At 42.2% G+C, this 23,529-nt stretch overlaps 1 protein-coding gene across 2 annotated transcripts in view; it reads left to right on the plus strand.

Annotated features, from left to right (window-relative positions):
* The window catches only part of WWP1 (WW domain containing E3 ubiquitin protein ligase 1), an 81,594-nt gene that overhangs the window by 37,691 nt on the left and 20,374 nt on the right, over positions 1 to 23,529 (plus strand). The window contains exons 5-17 of one of the 2 annotated variants that reach the window (XM_015421426.1): positions 1,252 to 1,386; positions 1,489 to 1,552; positions 7,210 to 7,373; positions 8,728 to 9,067; positions 11,369 to 11,464; positions 13,841 to 14,015; positions 14,498 to 14,552; positions 14,638 to 14,722; positions 14,833 to 14,961; positions 15,529 to 15,601; positions 15,679 to 15,750; positions 17,345 to 17,433; positions 21,124 to 21,283. In XM_015421426.1, the coding sequence (XP_015276912.1) occupies positions 1,252 to 1,386; positions 1,489 to 1,552; positions 7,210 to 7,373; positions 8,728 to 9,067; positions 11,369 to 11,464; positions 13,841 to 14,015; positions 14,498 to 14,552; positions 14,638 to 14,722; positions 14,833 to 14,961; positions 15,529 to 15,601; positions 15,679 to 15,750; positions 17,345 to 17,433; positions 21,124 to 21,283 (1,637 nt within the window). Of the gene's footprint in view, positions 1 to 1,251; positions 1,387 to 1,485; positions 1,553 to 7,209; positions 7,374 to 8,727; positions 9,068 to 11,368; positions 11,465 to 13,840; positions 14,016 to 14,497; positions 14,553 to 14,637; positions 14,723 to 14,832; positions 14,962 to 15,528; positions 15,602 to 15,678; positions 15,751 to 17,344; positions 17,434 to 21,123; positions 21,284 to 23,529 lie in introns of both variants that reach the window. The other variant, XM_015421427.1, reaches the window with a different exon arrangement.

Raw genomic sequence — 23,529 nt, forward strand, 5'->3', positions numbered from 1 at the left:
ACGGGAGAGGCTGCAGGGGTGTGGGGGGTGGAAAGCTGAAGAGTGAGGGGGAAATAAAGGTAGGTTGATGATTGGCTGGGAAGGAGATAGGGTTGCCAACTCCAGGTGGGAAATTCCTGGAGATGTGAGGGATGGAGCCTGGAGAGGGTGAAGTTTCAGGAGGCATGTGACCTCAGACAGGTACAAAGCCATAGACTCCACCCTCCAAACCAACCATTCCCTTCTGGGGAACCATCATTGCCAATCTCCGGGTGAGGGCTGGAGATCACTCAAAATTACAACTGTTCTTTAGGTAGCAGAGATCAGTTCCTCTGGAGAAAATGGTGGACTCTGTGTCATTATACCCTGCTGAGGTTGACACTGAGTGTCCAAGGCCGGGGCACCCGCCCAGAGCCTCTTTCTAGAGGGTGTTGTATTTATTTCCACAACGAGCCTTTTTCCTAGTTCTGTATAAAGGACTTCAGCCACTCATATCAGGTGACTTCATCTTGTTCCCCTTTACCATCTCTGTGGACTGCAACAAAGGAATTGGTCAGCATTCTCTTCTTGTGTGCTTTGGCTGTTGACTTTTTTGTGTGAGACAAGATACAGGCAAGTGGATGATTTGTCTACATAATGGGAGAGCCCTACCATAGCTTTCAGATGCTCTTTGTATGATGGGGGCATGATAGGGCTACTAAAGAGCCTTTTGCAGTATCTTGGATGAACTGCTGAAATGTATTATTTGCAGAAGGTTCTGCCCAAATCTTAGCTGTTCACGGTGGGGAAGAGTTTGTTGTCTTTATCCCAGTTTATGTGAGACAAAATGGCTGAGGGGCAATATGGAAGGTGTGGTGGTGGGCAGTACTGGAGACAAGATCAGAATCCCTAGTGGGCTGGAATTGGTTTTAGAATGCTTATCTCTTATACTTGATACTTGCATGAAATCCTTTCTGCTGTTATTGTGTAATGGTTCATTGATCTTTGTATGCAAATATTCAGATATAGGGTACTTTAATTAAACTTATGAAACCAGGGTCTGTAACTGAGTAGGTAAAAGAGAATAATTATGAGAGAGTATGTTTTGTTATATTGATAATTGGGGATGTGGGTCATCACAATAGTTAAAATCGCTTGTGTAGAATCATACATAGATCCACAGATTACAGAGTTTATGGTAAAACCATAAAACATCTATTTAAAGTATCAGCATAGGTCTGTTTAAAAACTACTTTATCCAGTGGCTGATTTTTGAAATGTGTTTTTCTTTAGTAGAAAGTGTCAAAGAACAACTGAAACTCTCATTGGAAAACAAGAGTGGCTTGGTACAAACAGGAGAACTGATAATTGTGCTTGATGGTTTGGTGCTTGACTCAGAGTCACTTACAAACTGCAATTCACTAACCAGTAAGTTAAAGTGGGAAAAATACATGTGGGGAAAATACTGTTTTATTATTCCTTGGTATATGAAGGAGAGGAAAATCTAATTTTTGTCTTACTGTTTAGTAGAAGTCCAGCAAAATGGTGATGCTTTACATGAAAACAGAGAAACATCCACAAGAATCACTTCCAGGTCAGATTTCTTTTATATAAAACAATGGTAACCATGTGATTACCCCTTTAAAGTGTTAAATTGGTATCACAGAATATCAGATTATGTGTTTCAGGGCTAAACTGAGAAGTTTTACCCACTTGTATTCAATTAAGGGTGTTGCTGGAAGAAGCATTACAGAAATTGTGTTGAATTCAAAAATCAACACAAGAACTTGAAAAAACTATTTTTTATCTTCCTCCTCCTCTCCCAGTGGCCTCGTGTGTTACCTAAAATGCCACTGCTGTGATTCTGGAGGGAATTTCTCGAGCACGATGCCATGCAGACTTGCTGGGAATTGTGAGACAATTCCTTCTGTGTTCCCTTATCATTGCAGCCCCCTATACTGCATGGTACCCTGCTCTATATGACCCTCCTTGAGATATAAAATTTCTGGAAAGTTTAAAGCTGTGGAGAAAACCCCTTTTCCCTCATTTTTTTCCCCAAGCAAAAAAAAAAACAACAAGGAAATTTTTGGGAAAATTGAAATATATGCAGTACTTAATTTTCTATCAAACCTAAACTACTTTTAGAGATTTAGCAACTTAAAATATATCATTTATAACTTCATTAGCATATAAATCTGTATCTGGCACATTTATGGAATTTATAAATATAAATTCATTTTCTGTAAGAAGTATACTTGGTACATGAGAAAGAGTTGCAAACTTCTGCACCCTAGCACACATATCTTCATTTTTGCCATCAAATAGGTAGAAAAAATAGAGGTTGAAGGTAGCAAATAAATTCTATAGTAAACAAAAGACAGGGTATTATTTGGACAGAAACTCTCTCAGAGTCATAGCAGTAGGACTACCAGCATATTTGGATATTAAGTTAAACTTTATAACATTGAATACAGAAGTCCAGTGGCACCTTTAGAACCAGCAAAATTTTATTCAAGGTATAAGCAAAAGTGTGCAAGCACACTTTTCCATCAGGAAAATTGGAAAAATAAAGTCCTCAGAAAGAAAAAGCCCCCCCCCCCAATATTTCTTTTTTCCCTGTCAAGTCTCTAGGACCCTTTTCTACCCTGACCCTCATCTGTGGTATTATGGGAGATGCAGTGTGCTGGTGGGGAAAGCCAATGAAAAATCACTTTTACCAAGTTGCTGTATTATGTTGATGCAACTCTGAATCACTTTCTTAGTATTTGTTTTACTGAAAAATAATCTTAAGTCAAATGTGTATCTTCCCACAGTAAATGTTCTTGCTGTGACTATGTTTATGGATGCTCTCGGTAGAGAATTCTTCACAGTGTTTAAGAGGGGTGGGCATGATACAGGGGTCTTTTTGTAGAAAAAGAGCTGCAGGAGCTCATTAGCATAACTCATTAGCATATGCCATACCCCCTGACATCACCGGAAGTGTGTCAGAAGGCCACACCCCCTGACATAAGCCTTCTGGAGGGGTCCCCATTTGGAAGAAAAGCAGGGTTATCAATGTGCACAGATAGACAGAGAGACAGAGGAAGAGACAAGGGACTGTTCTTTGCAGTAAAAGCCAGAAGTCTCCTTTAAATAAAATCTAGCTCTGAGCTTCTGGCCTAAGACAACTGCAGATCTGCTTTCCCGATATCAATGTCAGTAGCAACAAATCAAACATTTGGTACCCAGATATGTAGAAACTATGAAATAACGGACTGATATTCCCTCTTTTTTTCTGGCACCACAGTTAAAGGATAGATTTGTCTGTGTAACAGTTTAAGTAGGATCAACTTTTGTGCAGCATTTCTAGGCTAGATGTTACAACAGAAAGATTAGAAGAGCACAGCAGATCTGATAGTTGCTGCTTTCATAGGGATGGGGCCGGAAGCCTATCCCGGGATGCTGCTTTGTGAGAGCGACTGGCATTAAAGCTATGAATGAGCAATTTGGCTACTGCATAAATTAGTTTGCTATTGAGGCATCTTTCCTGAATTAAGACAAAAATGTATGAGCCAAAAGCCTCCAAGTCGGGTGAAGGAAAAGGGGAGGGGGTGGATCTCAGGGGCTTTTGCCTGACAGAGGTGCTGGCGTGCCCACAGTCAGCCTGGGTGAATTATAGAATCATAGAGTGGGAAGGGACCTCCAGGGTCATCTAGTCCAACCCCCTGCACAATGCAGGAAATTCACCAATACCCCCCCATACCCCAGTGACTCTGTTCCACGCCCAGAATATGATTAAACCTTCCAGGATCACTGGTGGCCAAACTGGCCTGGAGAAAATTTGCTTCCTGGCCCCAAAGTGGCGATCAGCATTTCCCTGGGTGTGTAAGAAAGGGCCACAAGAACTAAGCACTGATGCAATCTTTCCTGCTCTACCTCTCGTGATTTGCCTAAGTTCACACAATCAGCATTATGATCCTTTTAAAGTTGAAAGCATGCTATAAATGCAAAGGACTATTTGTAAGATTATCTGTAAGACACAAGACCAGAACGCATCTCACTTCTGAGAGACCCTATCACTCAGCTTCCATTGCCCCACACACATCCCACACTGGAATAAGAACATAATATCAGGCCATACCACATTGCAATAAAGCCCCTACAACTGTATACAGAAATACTGAGCTTCCCTACCATTTGCCACAACTAGCCCACCACACAACCAGGATCAAGACTCCTAAGTGGACAAACAAACAGGCATACACTCATTTGAGACACTGAGTATTACATTACAACACCTCTGGAACATTACAGCTCAGTAGAGGCAGCACTGCACAGTGGTCAGAGTTGCAGATTGCTGTGGGGAGACCCAGGTTTGTATTCTCACTCTGCTGGCTGAGTGACCCCGGGCCAAATCTCCCCTTCTCTACCTAACCTATCCCACAGGGTTGTTATGAGGATGAAATGGAGACTCATGGGCAGGGTCCCCAGCTTCCCTGGCAGGAACACTAAAAAATCTCTCACAATTGGGCAGCCATAGCAGGCAGGAGGAAAGGAGGTGAATAGCTCCAGAGACTTGTAGAGGAAGAGTCAAACTTTGGGGACTCACCCGTGCACCAGAGGGCCAAGGCAGCAGGAAGCAAGAAGCCTGGGCGAGCTGGGCTCCTCCATGCCTGGCAGAAGATGAGGTGCAGAGGCGAGAGGTGGGCAAGCAGAAGAGGCACTCAGCCAGCCACACAAGCTGCGGTGCAAAAAAACTCCCACTGCCCCAAGCTTCAGGGCTCCCTCGTTAAAGAAGTGCGGAGGCCAGACTCGCAAATGAGAAAAAGCAAGCTCAGGGTTCGGTCCCATTATATCCTATGGGCCATTGAAGTCAATGGCGAAAACATAGGGTATATTCTGGGGGCTGTGTCTGCCCCTCATCTCTGTTTTCCAACTTTCCTCTCCCCTCCTGTGGTTGGCTTTCTGTTAGATCGCCCCTTTTGCACTTTGGACCCTAGGATTCTCAACTTCCATGCCTCTGGGCATCTCTGCCCCCCACCGGGCTTAATATCATCAGCTGCCCTTGCTGTGCCTGCCCCTTGTCTTGTCTGTGCCTGCCCCTTGTCTACTTACCTTTAAAGCCCTACATGGCCAGGGTCTGACCTACCTGAGGGACCGCCTTTCCCCATATGTACCTCAGAGACCACTACAGTCAGGGGCTCAACATCGCTTGACTATTCCGGGCCCCAAGGATGCAAGGCTCACCAGTACCAGGGCCAGAGCCTTTTCTGTGGCTACTCCTTACTGGTGGAACGAGCTCCCGGAGGAGATCAGAGCCCTGCGGGACCTTTTACAATTTCGCAGGGCCTGCAAGACGGAGCTCTTCTGCCAGGCCTTTAAATAGGAGCCGCCACTACTGTTACCATCAATGATTCCATTGAACTTCTGGAACCTAGGACTGGCCCAGATGCATTGCTAGGCCTCTATCTGCTCGAGGGATGATGACCGGACGGACAATGTGGATTTAGATCTGAAGAGCACGCCATCTAATCTTTTAGCACTGCGAGCACTTTATTGCTAACTGCTATTTTCTTATGTGATATGAATTAGTATGTATTTTATGTAGCTTAAAATTTTTATGGTTATGCTAATTAGGTACATTGTACCACTCTTGTTAGCCGCACAGAGCCTGTTTGCAGGGTGGGCGGGGTATAATTGCTAAGAGGCATATTAATAATTTTCCAATTCTCCACACACACCCCTCCTGTGGGGTCACCTCTTTTGCACTTTGGGCACTAGGATCCGCAATTTCGGCACCTCTGGGCACCCCCTGCCAGGCTTAACATCATCAGCTGCCCTTGCTGTGCCTGCCTCTTGTCTTTGTTTTCCAACTCTCCACCCCCCTCCTGCACCGGACCTCCCATTGGGTCCCTCCGTTTTGTGCTTTGGACCCTAGGATCCTCCAGGAGGAGATGGGCTCAAGGAGAAGGATTGTCCATCTGCATCAACAATGGAGGGCAGGTAGAGGAGGATCCCAGGGAGGTCTGTGAGTTAGATACCTCTAGCTTGCAGGGAGGCCATTGGACACACTCCCCCTGAGCCTGCGGCTGTGATTTCCCCAGAGATCACTTTCCTGGAGCACCTGCTTTGGGGGGCTGTAACTTGGCCCCCCTAAATCTAGTCCCCACCAATCTTAGAGAGTAGGTAGAGGAGAGTCAGCTGGAGATGTGCTGCAAGTTTGACATCTCTAGCCGGGGGGGGGGGCATTCTGCAGCGTCATGAACCTCATGAAATGAACCCGTTTGGTAAACAGGAAGGTTCGTGAAGGCTCATGGTTTGTGAGACCCCATAAATGGGGATGAACCTCCATTTTCCTGGTTCGTGCTCATCCCTAGTTTTTAACCACTATAACAAGGAGGGTATTTAAATTTGGATGCAGTAGTGGTTAAGGAAGAAAGCTGCAAAGATTAATTATCCATTCCCACCCCAGCTCACAGTTTTTGTCCTTGGTGTGGAATTCCACTTTTATCTGTTTAGGATTCACTCTGGGAAATACATTTACACCTATCTAGCAGTGAAGTACTCAACCCTTTCTGATCCCTGTCCTAATTGTAAAGCGGTTAAGGATTCTCTTGTGCTGTGAGTGGCTGGTATTGAAGGATCTATCCCTGTTAAGTGCCTTTTCATTCTCAGGGGGGAACGAACCTCTGTTCTCCATGTCGGATAAAGGCATTCTCATTGTTACTAGCATGAGGGTATAGGTTTTATTTTCCAATCAAGCACAGCGTTGATGGGAGCAAGTAAGGAATCTGTCCTCTTCTACTGCTGTTGAGTGGGAGAAGCTTACTTCTGCTATATGAAATGTAGTATGTAAAAGTGTTTCATCACTAAGATGACAGAACAGAAGCTGGCTCATCTTCATTCAGATTGATTGTAAATTCTGGATGGCAACCAATGGTACAAAATTAGTTCGCCTTTGCAGTAAAAGTTGCAAACAAAGCTGATAGAAACTAATATGGATCAGTAAGTTGAAAACTAAGTAAATTAATTGTAATAGCCATAAATGGGAAGAACAAGTAATGGAATCCATTATATGACCACTCAAATGTAATTTTTAGCAAATTACTTGACTTGTATGTGCTGTTGTCAAGAGTTATTAAGCAGAGAACTGTTGCAGTTGATCATCATTTTCATCAGAGCTTTAATGATAATCGTGTAAGTTTTATGTGGTAGTTCTAATCTGAAAATATTTATTTTGACAAGAATTCTTCCTTGTGATGTTTCTAACAGAGTAGACAATCAACCATCAAGTTCTGTAGTGCAGAACCCATTCCCTATACATGCGGTTAATGGAGACAGTGGAGATAGTACGCCATCTCCTTCTCATATTGCAGCCAGACCCAAAAATACATCATCACCAAAACCAATTACAACCCAGCCTGGCAACAACATTGGTAAGAGGAGAAAACAGTTGGAAAATGTAATCCAGAAACATTTCTGTTATTTTCATTTTTACAGCTAAACCAAATTAATTTCAGGTATTGGTTATAGATTTGTTTTTGTAGTTGGGATCTTAAAGGCCCTATGAATGAGTGGGAAGCATTTCATTCCATGTACTCACTGTGGAGGTTACTTTTTTCTAGCTTCACCTCCTGTTTGTAAACTATCTCCTGACTTTGGGAAGGCAGGAAACACTGCAGTGGGGGTAGTAAGTTAAAAAATCCTCAGAGTTCATTTGTATAGTTCTTTGATATCTGCTTGTATATATAGTTACAGTTATGTAGTGAAGTCTGAAGTATTTCTTTATTCTGGCATAGCTATCTGCTAAGGGAGAATTGATCTATGCATTTAAAATGTTGGCAGCCTACATTTCTTTTCCCTGAGTGGGACCCAAGGTGACTTATAACGACACTGCTTGATCTTAACACAAGGCGTTTAAATAACTTACTTAAAACAATTTTCTTTCTTGTACTTCAGATAATTCACAAAGGGAAGTGTGCACTATTAGCTCTTTTGTGATTATAACAAGTTAATATATGAGAGTATTTATGCTGTTTAGGAGTAAAGTAACTCCAAACAATTTCAGTATACAATATATTTTATAATTTATTTATTTACTTCATTCTCTACTTTTCTCACTGACAATCAAGGTTACCATCATTTCTTCTTTAGGTACCACCTCTAGAACAATTTTAATAAGTCTCAAGGGGTGAATACTTTATATTCAGTATTTTAATTATATTATAGACCAGGCACTTGCAACATTATCAATCATTAGCTGAGTTTCTGTGACTATGATGTAATTGATATAGATTGTACAGAACTGTGATTTTTGTATGGGAAAAGGCAGTCATGCAGTGTTGATGAAGAACTGAGCTTCTTTGAGGGAAATAAAAAGTCTGCTTGGGAGAATGTCACCATAAAACGATTGATCTCAATTTTTCCCCACATCTGACCTCCAAATCCTCCTTTTACTATATTTTAAGCAGAATATCATAGTCCTTGAGTATTTATTGGTATCTGTGTATGCAAAATGCCATCAAGTCACAGCTGATTTATGACAATCCTAGCAAGAGGCTTCAAGGCAAGTGAGAAGCAGAGGTGGTTTGCCATTGCCTTTCTCTTCAGAGTCTTCCTTGGTGGTCTCCCTTTCAAATATCGACCCTGCCTCGTTTTCGAGATCTGACAGGATTGGGCTATACCATGCTGCCTTCACTCCCTTTATTGGTATACCTGGTCTTTATCCAGATGTTACAAATTGTACAGAATGTTAAACTGTTATCTAATACTCCACTCCCCACTTCTCAGGTAATTGTGAGCCATCCATGACGGAAGCCAATAATTGTTCAGCTCCTGAAACTCTTATGGATTCTGCAGAAGTATCCTCTATGTCTGCAGATTGCACTACCACTATTTCAGAACCTCCTTCAGCAGTAGAAGCTACTAATACCTCTGAAAGCAGCACTTCTACAACTGCCCCCAGTGTTTCTGCTGGAACTGAAACTGTTGCACCCACAGACCTTGCATCTTCAAATCCGAGAAACAACACAGTTACAGAAGCAGCCAAACCAAGGGAGTCTTCAAATGTGTCTGGGGAAGCTGTAAGGCAGCAGCCTGCTAACAGCAGCGCAGAGCCTTTGCCTCCAGGGTACGTGGAATACATTTTCATTGATAATAGTATGTAAAGAGGACTTTACACATGAACATGGAGATTTTATCTGTTTTTAGTCTACTAGATTCAGTAGGTTGTATCTCCTTATGGTATGTAAGAGACTCAGTAGGACTTCTTGCATACCCAAATGATGAGTGCTGCTGTGCAGATGAGCAGGGTCAGTAGATTTTCTTCTGCAGTGGAAACAGCTCTGCATGCAAGTTTTTGCTTTTACTGAGAGAGAAAAACAAAGACTTGCCCAAAGCTCTTGTAACTCTTGTTTACCTGCATGAGCTAATTTTGTGAACTAGCAGCATCTCTTCACATGGGGCCTTTATATGTGGTGACTTATATGTGACCCCTGTGTGAAGGCACTGATTGATACAGTTTGCATCCTCATGTGATCAGGCTGTTTGCAATCCAGCCTGAATAGATCATACTATAATGCATGGGATTAAAGACTTTATGAACTAACTTCTAGCGCCTTGCCGAAGGCCACTCTTCTGTCCATTGAATGTTGTCCTGATATACCAAAATTCTGCATTTCTTTCTGATTTTCATCTACAATATGGACTGTTTCAGTTGGGAAAAGAAGCTCTTGTCCCCCTGTGCTGTGGTCCTGTGGAGTACTTGGGGAAATAAGTTCCCCTCAGCTCCTGTCTGGCTGCAAGAAAAACAAGAATTGACTCATGGCCAAATATATCATTTGGTTTGCCCTAAGTTATCTGGCATCTTGATTCCTCTTGGAAGTTCTTTCCAAGTTCTTTCCATATACACCCCAAAGAGCGTTACGCTCTATGGACCAACATCTCCTGATTGTCATTGGCCCGAAGGACGTCCGTCTTGCCTCGACCTGGACCAGGGCCTTTTCTGCTGCCTGGTGGAACATGCTCCCAGTTGAGATTAGGGCACTGCGGGATCTTCTTCAATTCCACAGGGCTTGTAAGACAGAGCTGTTCCGCCAGGCCTTTGGTTGAGGCAATGGACGTCTCAAAAAGCCTCCCTGAGGTGGTTGTCACCTATCCATCTAATAATCCAAATAATATGCTAAAGAACTGTACAACCAGTGACATTCAGAAGTGTGATTGAGTTTTAATGTTTATTATTGTTTAAATTTTCTACCTTTAATCGTATTTATTGTACTGTTTTGATGATGTTACCCACCCTGAGCCCACTTGCGGGATGGGCAGGCTATAAATACAAATAATAAATCAATCAATCCTGGTGGTACAACACACAGGCAGTATTACTGGATCTGAAGTGGAGGGCTGGACTGTGGGAAACCTGCCCATACCAGAAGTTCTCAGTTTGGTTAGAAGACACATGATATAACCACCTTGTTAAATATTTAGGTCTGGGAAGTGCCTGGATTGGAGACCTTCTGAGACTCATATGGAAGAATGATGGGTTATAAATGTAATAAATAAATAGGACTGGATTAGATTAAAAGGAAAGGTGGGACTGGAGGTTTTCTTTTCTGTTCATCAAATTGCCATTAGCTGGTATAAAGCCTTTCATCCTGTATATGCATTTAGCAATTATCTAAGTATCATCTGTTCCCCTTGTCTAGGGAAGAAATTGAGTTAAACAGTTTTCTGGGATACAAAAACAAGTAAGGTATAAGAATGTGATATATGTACATTTTAATGAAAATTGTACATTGTGCACTTAAAGAATATCATCAGGGCTCTAGTCGGGGGGGAGCTCTCAGGTACGGAGCTCCGGAAGAGAACCTCTAGGGGGCGGGGCGGTCACGTGGTGAAGCCCCGCCCCCTTCTTTACCCCGCCCTCTGCTTCGATCCTCATTCCGTTTGGGAATGAGGATGAAGCAGGAGGGTAAGTAGCTGGGCCTTCTGACACACTTCCGGTGATGTCAGGGGGTGTGGCCTTCTGTCACTTCCAGTGATGTCAGGGGGCGTGGCATATGCAAATAAGTTATGCTAATGAGTTATGCTAATGAGCTCCGGCTGCTCTTTTTCTACAACAAGACCCCTGAATATCATCATGCTTCAGGTGATACAGTTGAATATGGTACACTAAATGTGGCAGAGGATGTTGCTTGCAGAAGTGTTGAAATGCTAGAGTTATTCACATAAGACATTGGTTGTCGCAGTATTCTCTTATTTTTCTTAATTAGCTTGGACCTACATCTCGTAGAATCTTTTCATCAGTTTCTTCATCTTGATTAGCATATCAAATATTTAGTTTATTTTTTCTAGAAAGTTTTAGCCCATTATGATATACAGGAAAATAAAAACCACCTGATGAAAATAAACTTGTGTTCATTTTTTTTTAAAGATGGGAACAGAGAAAGGATCCTCATGGTAGAACATATTATGTTGATCACAATACAAGAACGACAACTTGGGAAAGGCCACAACCTTTGCCACCAGGGTAACTGAAAATTTCTATATTGATTTGACTTTCTTCTTCTTTTTGGTTTTTTAGGGTATTTTTTGTGTGTGTACGTGTGTGTGTGCACCTGGAAGTCATGGCAACCTCTGGTGACTGACCCCTACTGGTGGCCTGGAGGATATTCAGGAAGGTGGCTGAATAAAGCCTGCCCCTTCCTCTGGTATTGCAGGGAGGTCTCCCATCCAGGTACTTGCCAGATACTTCCAAGACCTGATGAAATCGGGCTTGCCTGGGCTATCCAGGTCAGGGCGATTTGACTTTCTTCTTGTAGGGTTTTAAAAAAATAATTCCTCATCATACTTTAGCAAAACATAACAAAGAAAAAATTAAAAAGGCCTGACCTGGATAGCCCAAGCAAGCCTGGTTTTGTCTGATCTTGGAAGCTAAGCAGGGCCGACCCTGGCAGGTACTTGGATGGGAGACCTCCAAGGAATACTTGGACCGGGACACAGGCAATATCAAGCCACCTCTCTGAAATGTCCAAGCCCCACTAAGGGTGGCCAGAACAACCATAACTTCCAGGCACACACACAGAATACTCCCCCCCCGAACATATTTTCATAAGTTCCTAGTACTACATGGAGAGTGAAGAGTTGCTGAGTGATGGCTGGCAAAGGATCTAAATGGATTCCAAACAGCATAAAATCCATCCATGCTTACTTGATTTTTTTTTCTTAGTAATTTAATTTGGGTTAATTTGAGTTAACAGAGCTGTAGTCTACTAATGCTCGTACCATGTACCAATGTAATTTTTGGTGTGGGTTCCCAATTTTGAGATATGATGGATCTCACAGCTACTAAAATTATTAATAATTGATGGGCCAATTTGTTGTTTTCCTTTGTAAATAAATTTAATAAAACTACATTTGGATCAGGGATTAAATTTAACTTCAAAATGTTGTTAATGTTAATATAGCTGTTCCATTAGACTCCACAACCAGACTCTGATATCTCTTACTATTCAGGAAGGAAATTATACAGGTGAAAACAAACATTAAAACAAGTGAGGTTTCAAAGTCTCTCCAACAGTTGACAACCTCCCTTAATATATCGGTTTCCAAAGAGCATTTTTTTGTAGCTTTGGACATATGGAAGTATGTTCCTAAATTATTATGACATCTTCAGCATTGTGAAGAAGATGTTTTATAGATATACTCAAGTTTTACAGGTGTAAAGTACCATCTACAATAATAGCTTGAAGGATTTTTCTTTTAGTCTAACTGCATTTGATTTAAGAGAGAATGTTCTTACAGGTTTTTTAAATGTTGGTCTTTTAAACTAAATGTACAGAGAGGAGACTATTCTGAATTGCATAGGTTTTATTACAAAGTGCTATGGAACCTACTGTTAGCTGAAATTCATTAAAAATGTCTTCCATACTGTATGTTTTTATTTTAAAAATTGGTGGAAGTAAATAATTTTTCTGTTGGTACCATTCATGTGAAGTAGTATAATGTTCTTGTAAAAAGTTCTTGTACATGTAAGGCTATATGGTGGCAGTGGTATCAGATCTGAACAGCAAATATAACATTTAGAAATAATTTTGAAATTTGTTATAGTGAAGTTCAGGTTGAATACTAAGATCTGCAAATATGAGTTGATTCAACACAAAGTACTGTAACTGCTAGCTAACCTTCACTGAATCCACTCTAGCAACTGGCTCTAAAATGAAGACATAAGAAGTGTGTATACCTAAAACATCTAATTGTGGGGCTAATTGTGCAAGATCAGATGTGAGCAGTTTTTTGTTTGTTTTAATAAAATGGCTTTTCTTGATTTTCGAAGGCTGGGTGTGCTTCCCATTCTTAGAGCCTCTCACTGCAGATGGCTCACTGCTGTGGCTTCAGAGGCTGTGGCTCAGTGATAGAGCATCTCAGGTTCAATTCCCTGCCATCCTCCAATTAAAAGGACCAGGCAGTAGGTGATGTAAATGATCTCTGCCTGAGACCCTGGAGAGCTGCCACTCTGAGCAGAAAGTACTGACTTTGATAGACCAAGGGTCTCATTCAGTATAAATCAGTTCTTTGTTATGAGGCATCGTTTGCTCATAAAATTAGTCTAGGCTTGGACTTAAAGCACTCAGGCTGGTAGGATTTCAGTTACTTCCTATTTTGAAAGAATAATAATGTCAGTGCAACAAATGCCATATGTGACATTATATTAGTTTTATGGGGTCACACTAACATAGGAATTAGTCAGATTTTATTTTATATCTTGTTAATTTTAGTGGGGAAAATATTTGGCAGGCTTAGGTTTCTATCAAGGAAAGATTAGGCAAAATAATATTGGCAAAGGGGATTTTTGTATAAATGCTGGGTAGAAAATACCTACTAATGTTTACTTTTTGTTGGGTAGGTGGGAAAGGAGGGTTGATGATCGTGGAAGAGTTTATTATGTGGACCATAACACGCGAACAACAACATGGCAGCGACCAACAATGGAGTCAGTCAGGAACTTTGAACAATGGCAGTCTCAGCGCAATCAGCTTCAGGGAGCTATGCAACAGTTTAACCAGCGATACCTCTATTCGGTAAATTTACAAAATGTAATATTGACCCTTTCCCCCTGATGGCCTTATGTGTATTAAATACACGTTACTCCATAATGTTGATTACTTAGACGTTATCTTCATGGTAACTGGGCAGGTTCAGTAATGGGTTCAACTTTGTAACATGCTTATTTTAATAATGTATTCATTACTTATTTTATTTCAAATGTATATCCTACCCTTATCCTCTGTTAGGCACCTATGCCCTAAGTACCCCCCCCCAAAAAAACCCCCTCACCTATAACAAACCATATAAAAACATAATGCAAAATTAGACAAACAATAAAACACTCAAGCTATATTATAAAAAGGCTGCTTGCATCAGTGGAAGACACTGAAGTAGAATAGAACCTTTGGATCCAACCATAAAGAAGTGCTTTTAACAGTTTCCCCATAGCTTGTCTATTTACAGTAAAATAAGTACATTCTAGTAGATTTATTAATTTTTCTTTTGTTTTCATTAGGCTTCAATGTTGAGTGCAGAAAATGATCCTCTTGGTCCTTTACCACCAGGCTGGGGTAAGAAATACACCTACATATGAAACAGAAACTTATGAATTATTTGTTTTTACTATTTTTACACTGCTTTGTTTTTGTATTTCAGAAAGACGAGTAGATTCAAATGACAGAGTGTATTTTGTCAATCACAACACAAAGACAACACAATGGGAAGATCCACGAACACAGGGGTGTGTTGATACATGCTTTTCATTGATGTATTTAAATAAAATAAGATGAAACAAGATGGAAGATTACTGGGATCTTTTTTCCAAAAGTATATTTTACATTTTTCATGCAGCTTACAAAATGAGGACCCCCTTCCTGAAGGCTGGGAAATTAGGTACACCAGAGAAGGTGTTAGATATTTTGTTGATCATAACACACGGACAACTACCTTCAGTGATCCTCGTACTGGTAAATCTACTGTGTAAGTAAAATATTGGCGAGGATTCTAAAATGCCTTCTTATTTTTATTCCTGATAACCAGGGCTGGTTCCTGTGCAGATTTTTTTTTTAAAGTCTCCAGATTAGGCCAGCCATGGCTACATTCTAGGTTCCTACAAAGAAAGGAAACTTCCAGTTTGGATAAAAAATGATTTGTAAAAAAAAAAGCGGGTGAATCCCACCTTCCAAGTTAAAAGCAATGCCTACTCATGTGCAGAAATAATAAAATACCTTGGTATTCAGACAGCTTTTTAAATTGCCCTAACAAATCATGCCTGACTTTATGGCAGCAGTCACTATTGCAAAAATGAGGTGGTAGCAAGAAGGGAGGGAAGCAGATCTAGAGCCACTGCAGGGTAGGGGGAGTAGTGCCAGAAGGAAGGAAAGAAAGCAAACACAGGAGAGCATTGTAGGCTGTGGGGGAGAAGAATGTAATTTCTGAAGCTGAATGAATGCTTTTGAAATCTTGGGATTGCTGGTATGTCATTGAAAGTGCTGTGAAATTTTAATGCATTTTTTGCTTAATGAGTTTTGATATCTTGCTTTATAGAAATAAAGGGCCACAAATCGCATATGAACGCAGCTTTAGATGGAAATTGGCTCATTTCCGCTACCTGTGTCAGGTACTGTACTTATACTAAATTATGTCCACTTTAATATTCTTTGAATATATATTTGATATTTTCCTGTTTGTTTATAGTCAAATGCGCTGCCAAGCCATGTGAAGATCAATGTATCCAGACAGACACTGTTTGAAGATTCCTTCCAACAGGTAAGCCTTGTTTACTACTTTCAAGATGTTCACTGAATGACTCAGTATCTGAAGAGCTTTTGCTCTTACTGTAAAAAATCTTTTGGATATCTACCTGTCTCTGAAGCAGTCTTTTATCTGTCTCTGAAACGTCTGTAAAACTTTTCAGAATTTTTAAACTTCTGATACTGTGTTGGCTAGAATCCATTGTAAGAAATCATCACTTACTAAATTTTAGGGCCAAACTAGATGTTACTTTTTACACATGTTCTCCATTGGGATTTGCACCTATATGGTAGCTGCAACTCGTAGTGGAAGCTCCTGTGTAAAAAGTGCAGCTGAGACCAATTTTGATTGGGATTGGAGCTGTGGTGCAGGGGTGAGGAGGGGCTTCTACTCTTCCCAGCTATTTTTGGCAGCCGAAACAGAACAACGGGGGGGCTGCGGGAGTGGATATTAGTTGCAAGGAGACATGTGCAGCCTCCCACCAGAGGAAATAATGCACCCCGTGAAAATGGTGGTGGGAGGAAGCAGGAGACTCTCCCCATGCTATTAAGGTTGCCATCCTCCAGGTAGCACCTGGAGATCTCCTGCTATTACACTTGATCTCCAGATGACCAAGATCAGTTCCCCTAAAGAAAATGGCTGCTTGGCAGGGTGGACTATGGCATCTGCTGAAGTCCCCCCACTCCCCAAAATTTCCAGGTATTTCCTGACCAAGAGCTAGTAACCCTGTGTGCTACAATCCTTCTCAGAATTTGGCTTGTTTGTGTTTTTTACACTGGAGTTGCCACCAGGACTTGCAGCTATAGTATGACTGCAAGTCCCCATTGCTAACTCATGTAAAAAGTAACGTCTAGTTTGGCTGTTCTTTGGTGTGTAAAGTTAATTCTGTGGTAAAAGGTGGAGCCTGTTTTATGGAACTATTTATTTTATGTAGAAAAGCCTTTCCCCATGTCACATTTTTTGAAGGGCATGCAAATAGAGGTGAAAAAGTTTTCCCCTTGTGTGGGGGAAGGAGAAAAATATAATCCAACATTTTTTGAGACAAGTGGGTGGCACTGTATACCTCTGCACACTGAGTTGCAGAAGTGGTTTCTTTAACCCTGGACTGTGGGAAGACACAGAGAACCTCCTAGTGGCTTTAGCAACAGAGACATGTATTTATCTTATGTTCACTAAAAAAATCTTCATCTAAATGTGTTGTGGGAGTCTGGGAGTATTGTATTCTCTTCTTGGTGTTTTCTATATTATTTTGGTTCTCTTTGGTGACAATATTATGTAGCTAAATAAGATTGGTGCTGTAGCATAGTGGTGGCATTTCACTCACTGTGTCCATAACTGATTAAAATGATGTGTTGAAAGAGAAAAATGTGGCCCTAGAGAAGGAAGAAAGTGATTGCTGAGAGCCATGAAAAATGGTTTGGGTGTGTGAGTATAGGGTGTGTGTGATAAACTTCCCTCTTTTACCTTTGTATTGTGTGTGTGTGTGTTTGAGAAAATTCAGCACAGCTGTATGTAAAATAAAGGTGCTTCAAAACTGAACAATTTGTTGCATATTTATTCTGTATTATTCAATGTTACTTTCTGTTTTGTTTGCAAAAATTTTATTCAGATCATGGCTTTAAAACCCTATGACTTAAGAAGACGATTGTATGTCATATTCAGAGGAGAAGAAGGATTGGATTATGGTGGTTTAGCCAGGTAAATTCCTCCTTTAAAACTGAAGGACATGCAGGAAGCATACCATACTAATATACCATGATGGATGAAGACTAGTTGTGTGTGATCAGGGGATATATGGTTCACTTACCAATTCAAGCCCAAATTCACACTAGGGTACAGAAACTAAGTTGGTTTGAGCTAGATAAAGTGTACTTGTGGAATCTCCCACAAGCATGCCCAATTAAAATACAGTGGAGTAAAGCATGATTTGGGTACAAATTCTAGCTTCAGTCATAAGGCCTGAGACTTGAGTTTAAAAACAAGAGAGTCTTTCCTATCTTCTAGGACAGTAGAGGGCCAGGTGAAAAAAGAGCTATTGTTCCTGACTGGTTAAAAGTGAGAAGGAGGGGGGGTCCCAGGTCCTGGAAATATTTCCCAGTAAGGGGGAGAGAGGCAGGAGGTATCTTGGAGGAAGTCTTGGTTACCTAATTGAGATAATGCTGGAGCAGGAGATTCCATTTGTCCAAATTAGTTCATTGTGGACTGCGAAACTCTTAGTGAATATGTGCCCTTTTTTAAAAAATAAAATAAAAATTAGAATTGTCTTCCATGGATCTCAGATTCTTTGTACTGAATGTACAGTGATTAAGCAAGGCCTTTCAGAAATTAATGATCTTAAAACTACATACTGCTGGGTTTTGGTTACCCTCTGGAGCTGTTAATCTCATCACATTTACTGAGAATAAGAGTGAAGTGGAAGAAAGAAATTCATGACAGGCACATGCAATAAAAGAGAAAAAAGATATGAGCAGTAGGTAAAAAGGCCATGAAATGTAAAAGTTACAGGCTGTGAGAAACGCAGCAGCTGGGCTAGACTGACCCCCAGGCAATGACAGCTAAAATTCAGATGTATGCAAGATAAGAGTGATGATGATTCAAACCAGTAGTAATTGATGATAATATTGTTTCCCCTAGTTTTCTTAAGTGATTTTTAATGTGTGTAGTGGGACTGCTGCAGAGGAATCTATGTGATTCAGATGTGTAGTGAGCTCCATGGGCAGTACATTGAAAAGGATGTGCTTCAGAAGTAACATACTCAGTAGCACAATTTAGTCTTTCCATATTTAAAAAACAGGAAACACTGATACATTTCTTCTTGGTGAGATTAGTGAATTAGATTGCCTGTAACAGCACTGTTTAGTCACATATATTGTTTAAATATTTAAATTGTTCCACACTTGTGGTTTGCTTTCATAGAGAGAAGGTGGGAGGTTAACAGTCTACATTGATGAATAAACATAAGTAAGTTTGTGGATGTGATTTCGTGGTGAGCTCCACCTCCTCCAGCAGCCATTTTGTGGTTGTACCCACCACTCTGAGAATTCCAAAGGTGCTTACAGGCTCTAAAACAGTGGTTCTCAACCTTCCTAATGCCGTGACCCTTTAATACAGTTCCTCATGTTGTGGTAATCCCCAAACATAAAATTATTTTCGTTGCTACTTCATAACTTTAATTATGTTCAATTTGTAACAATGAAAATACATCCTGCATACCAAATATTTACATTACGATTCATAACAGTAGCAAAATTACAGTTATGAAGTAGCAATGAAAATAATTAAGGTTGAGAAGAATTAAGGTTGAGAACCACTGGACTCTTAGGTGACCCCTGTGAAAGGGTCATTCGACCCCCAAAGGGGTCGCGACCCACAGGTTGAGAAGATTTGTTTCTTCTGTGGCAGAAGAGTATTGTCTACAGATGACTGCATATACCATGTTGGAAGGTTAGTGAGTGAATATGCTTCTCATGGTGTGGTTGATGGTATTATGTCCTTCAGTAGTAGGGTTGCCAAGTCAGAAACTTACCGGAGCGGGAGACTCCCGGCTGTCGTCTGGAGCGCGCACGCGCGCTGCATCCACATCACCTGGAAGTGACGCGGGTACGCCGGGCACGCTGGGGGCAGGGCCAGGACCATCCGAGGGAAAACCATAGAGTTTTCCATCGGATAGTCCTGGCCCCGCCCCCAGCGTGCCTGGTATACCCGCGTCACTTCCGGGTGACATGCACGTGGGGGTGGAGTTCCCCCTGGGGCCCGATCTGCCAGCGGCGGGGAACGGGCTCTGGGGTGGGGGTTTCCCCGCCCCCCGGGCGGACTTGGCAAGCCTATTCAGTAGTGTTGCCTGAAGGGATGTGGGAACTGAGCTGGTATTTCTGTTTGGTGAGGACTTGTGGTCCCTGGGCTTGTATGTTTGTTAATGAGCCAGCACCATTGAGTTTTACATAGAAATACCATCGCTTATTCCTCTTAAACTGCATTGCCTTTTGCTGTCAGCAGTCTGTCATACAAGCATTTATTTTATTTATTTTTATTTAAACACTTATATCCTGCCTTTCCCCATGGCTCTAGTTGGCTCAGTTTTTAAATATAGGTCTCAGCTGTTTTAGACTTGGAACTCATTTCATCAGTTATCTAAGAGTTTATATTTTTATTTATATGAAATGTCACAGTTATGAGTTAGCCTCAGCTTTTGTGACCTATCAGTTCTTTAAGAACCTCGAGGGTCCTTTTTTTGTGATTGTTGACTCAGACTAATAAAATTACTCCACCAATCTTCCTCCATTGGTGATTATAAATCTTTGCCTGAAGAAGTATAAACAGTGTTAGCATTTTCCAATTTGACACCTATAGCTGGGGATCAAATGAAGGCTTCCTGTTTCCTAACATCTGATTGTGTGATTTTTCATCTTTGTTTGTTATTGAGTATATTTAATTATGTAACATTTTAATATATTAGTGCTTTCTTTGGTTGCAACATTTCAGAGTACTATGCATAGGTGGGAAATACACATGACTGGCCAAAAGTACTTTGAATATTTTTACTGCATTCAGTCATCTCACTACGCATTTGCTGTTTTAAAACCAGATTGTCTTTTCACTGATGTGATTGGCTATAGAAAACATTTTCAAAACATTCAGCTGGTGCATATTTCATCCCAGCTTGTGCTATGCAAGATTGTAGCCTTTGGATGCAGTCAGGGGTCGTTTCGTAGAAAAAGAGGTGCAGGAGCTCATTAGCATACCTATTAGCATAATAACACATTAGCATATGACACGCCCCCTGACAACACCGGAAGTGTGTCAGAAGGGGAGGCATCTTCAAAAGCCTCCCCTCTCCTTCCCCAGCCAGCCTACTAAGGTGTGGGGGGAAGCGAAGAGAGAAGGGGTTTAAAGTTTAAACCCCTTCTCTCTAGAGTCGCGTCTCAGCGGCGGTGCGGTTTTTCCATTGTATTCTATGGGGCCATAGAGTACAATGAAAAGATTGCGCCGCTACTGCGGCGTGACTCTAGAAAGAAGAGGCTGGAGGCGGGGCTTGCCGCCACCGCCATTTGTGCCTGCTCCTGGGCTGCTGGAGCAGTGCTCTGGTGCCAAATGACCCCTGGATGCAGTGAAGAATTTGCATGTGGGTGGGTAATTTCAGATTACTTCTCATTTTCACTGCGGATACAGAGTCCTCTTCATCCTGTTCCCGGGAGTCCCCAGTTCTCCAGGAGTAGCATTTGAAAGAGCATTTGGGGCTAAAGGAAGGGGGGTGGAGGAATCTCACCTGCTGACAGAAATCCCTTTTGTGAATGGAAATTATTGCTGGATCCTGGCCTATGTATTTCATGTCCATACAATGCTTGAAGATGCCTATTGTGTCTTTTATCCTCTTGTAAATTTTTGTAGAGAGTGGTTCTTCTTGCTTTCCCATGAAGTTTTGAACCCTATGTACTGCCTGTTTGAATATGCTGGAAAGAGCAACTACTGTCTACAGATAAATCCAGCATCAACAATCAATCCTGATCATCTTTCATATTTCTGTTTCATTGGGCGGTTTATTGCCATGGTGAGTGCAATATTTTGTTTATTGAACAGTGTCTGATAACTGACACCTCTTGCTCTACATTATTGCATCAAAATGTCTGTGCTGTTGCGATCTTGAGTATGCTGTTCAGGTGTGTATCTGTAAGCTGCAAACCTACAATGATGCAGCAGCAGCAGAACTGGAAGAAGAAGTAGAAGACAGCCAGTTCCACTGCAGGCCTGATAGAAGCCCTCCTGGGGCCTGATCCAGTCCTCAGGCCGCATATTTGACACCCCTGCTTTATAGGACCGAAGCATTGTATGTCCCATGTTAAATGACTGCCGGCTGCACTAATGATTGGTGGTATGGAGAGGCTTAGTGTTCTGGCCATGGTCACTACTGCTGCTGCCCAGAATGATTTACATGGCCAGGAGCCCTCATGGGCTGCTGCCTGATCCATCTCCACCTGTTCTTGGTCTGCAGGCAATGGGTCCGCATTTGGTTAACTGCTGGGTAACATGGCTTTTACTGTAGTAATTTTTAATACTGTTGTAAAAAAGATAAACTGTAGCTTGCCAAACCAAACCAAAGTGATTTAACCAGTGGGATCCTGCAAGATTCACAAGGGGGGTCGGGTGGAATCTCATCTTCTGCCACGTCACTGAGCTCAGTGCAGCTTCATGTCTCTGTAGCTGCCTCCGGGCCTAGCCACAGTGGTGGTGGTCTGGGAACATATCCAAACCTAGAGCAGCTCCCAAATGCCAGTGCTGCATCTGATATTCTGGAGCAGCTCCCAGACACTACTGCTGACTCTTCACCGCTGTGTGTGCATGCACAGTCTTTTATTGGAAGGGGGATTTAGCCCCCCCCCCATGTATTCTTTTAAGTTTTCAGAGTTTTCTGTGAAACTTATCTGTTTACAATCAGTATGGCCCCAATCTACAGATCTGTATGTCTACAGATTGGGCCACTCTTGACTATTAGAATATAAGATAACCTAGAAGGTCATTATGTAAGAACTAAGAGTAAGGTCCGTTGTGGGAAGAAATACAACGCGTTCTAAAAAAAGGCTACAGGTGGGTGTCCTGGCTGTGGCTGGTAGGACGGCGGAGGGAAGGGGGAAATAGAGGGAGGTGAGCCATGTTTATTTCCTTCTGCTTAGCTATAAGGCAGGGCTGTCTCAAGTCATTTTGCTGCCCCAAGTAAGTAGTCGACTTATGTCGATTTGGGGCTATACAGTGGCAGCGAAGGTAGAAAAGCATGTCCTCCTATACCATGTTTTCTGGGTTCTGAGCAGTTCTGTAGCCAGTTACAGGGTTGCCAACTCTGGGTTGGGAAATACCTGTAGATTTGAGGGGTAGAGCCTGGGGAGGGCAGGGTTTGTGGTGGGGAGGGACCTCAGCAGGGTATAATGCCATAGTGTCTGCTGCCCTAATCAGCTGTTTTCTCCAGGAGAACTGATCTTGGTCATCTGGAGATCAGTTGTAATAGCTGAAGATCTCCAGGTGCCAACCTGGGAACTGTAGTTCTAATTCCCTTTGCTATGGCTGCAGTAAGGCCAGCTGAGAACTACAACTCCCAAAGTGCAATACGTCAAAAGTGGGGGTATAAGAATGGAGCAGCCGGTGGGACAGGCCAATAGGCGCCAAGGCAGCTTCCCCAGTGGCCAATGGGAGAGTAAATGAGTCATCACCAGCATAGCTTGGCTTTTATATATTAACAGGAATAAGGGCTGTTGTGGAAATAAATACAATGGGTTCTAAGGCTCTGGGCAGGTGCCCCAGCCTTGGGTACTCAACATCAATTTGCTGTGCCAACCTCAGCACGGTATAATGACACACTGTTTTCTCCAGGGAACTGATCTCTGCCATCTGAAGAGTAGTTGTAATTCTGAGTGTTCTCCGGTGGTCCTGAGAGTGGGGCAGTCCTCACAAGTGGATAGCTCCTCCGTCCTCCGGAAGCAGGGTTGATTGGCAGAATTAGATCCCGGAGGGGAGGGGCTTGCCCACAGATCGTCAGTCTTTTCAGCCCTGCTGAAGGAGCAGGACGTTGGCGGCAGCTCTCTAGAGGGCGCTGAAGATCCACGGAGGCCTTCAGTCAGAAGGCAGGAAGGGCGATCACGAGGGCGGGGAAGTGACTCTCCACCCACCCCCGCTTCGCAGCAGAACGACTGGGAGCATGTTTGGCCGACGGCGATTGGGGTTCCCAAAAGCCAAGGCACAGCTGCAGTCTCCCGACGGGGTTTTAAAGCCTTGGGCGAATACCCCCCCCCCCCAATACCTTAAGGG

Source organism: Gekko japonicus, unplaced genomic scaffold, assembly GCF_001447785.1.
Source record: "Gekko japonicus isolate JY-2015 unplaced genomic scaffold, Gekko_japonicus_V1.1 scaffold766, whole genome shotgun sequence".
NCBI classification, from domain to species: Eukaryota; Metazoa; Chordata; class Lepidosauria; order Squamata; family Gekkonidae; genus Gekko; species Gekko japonicus.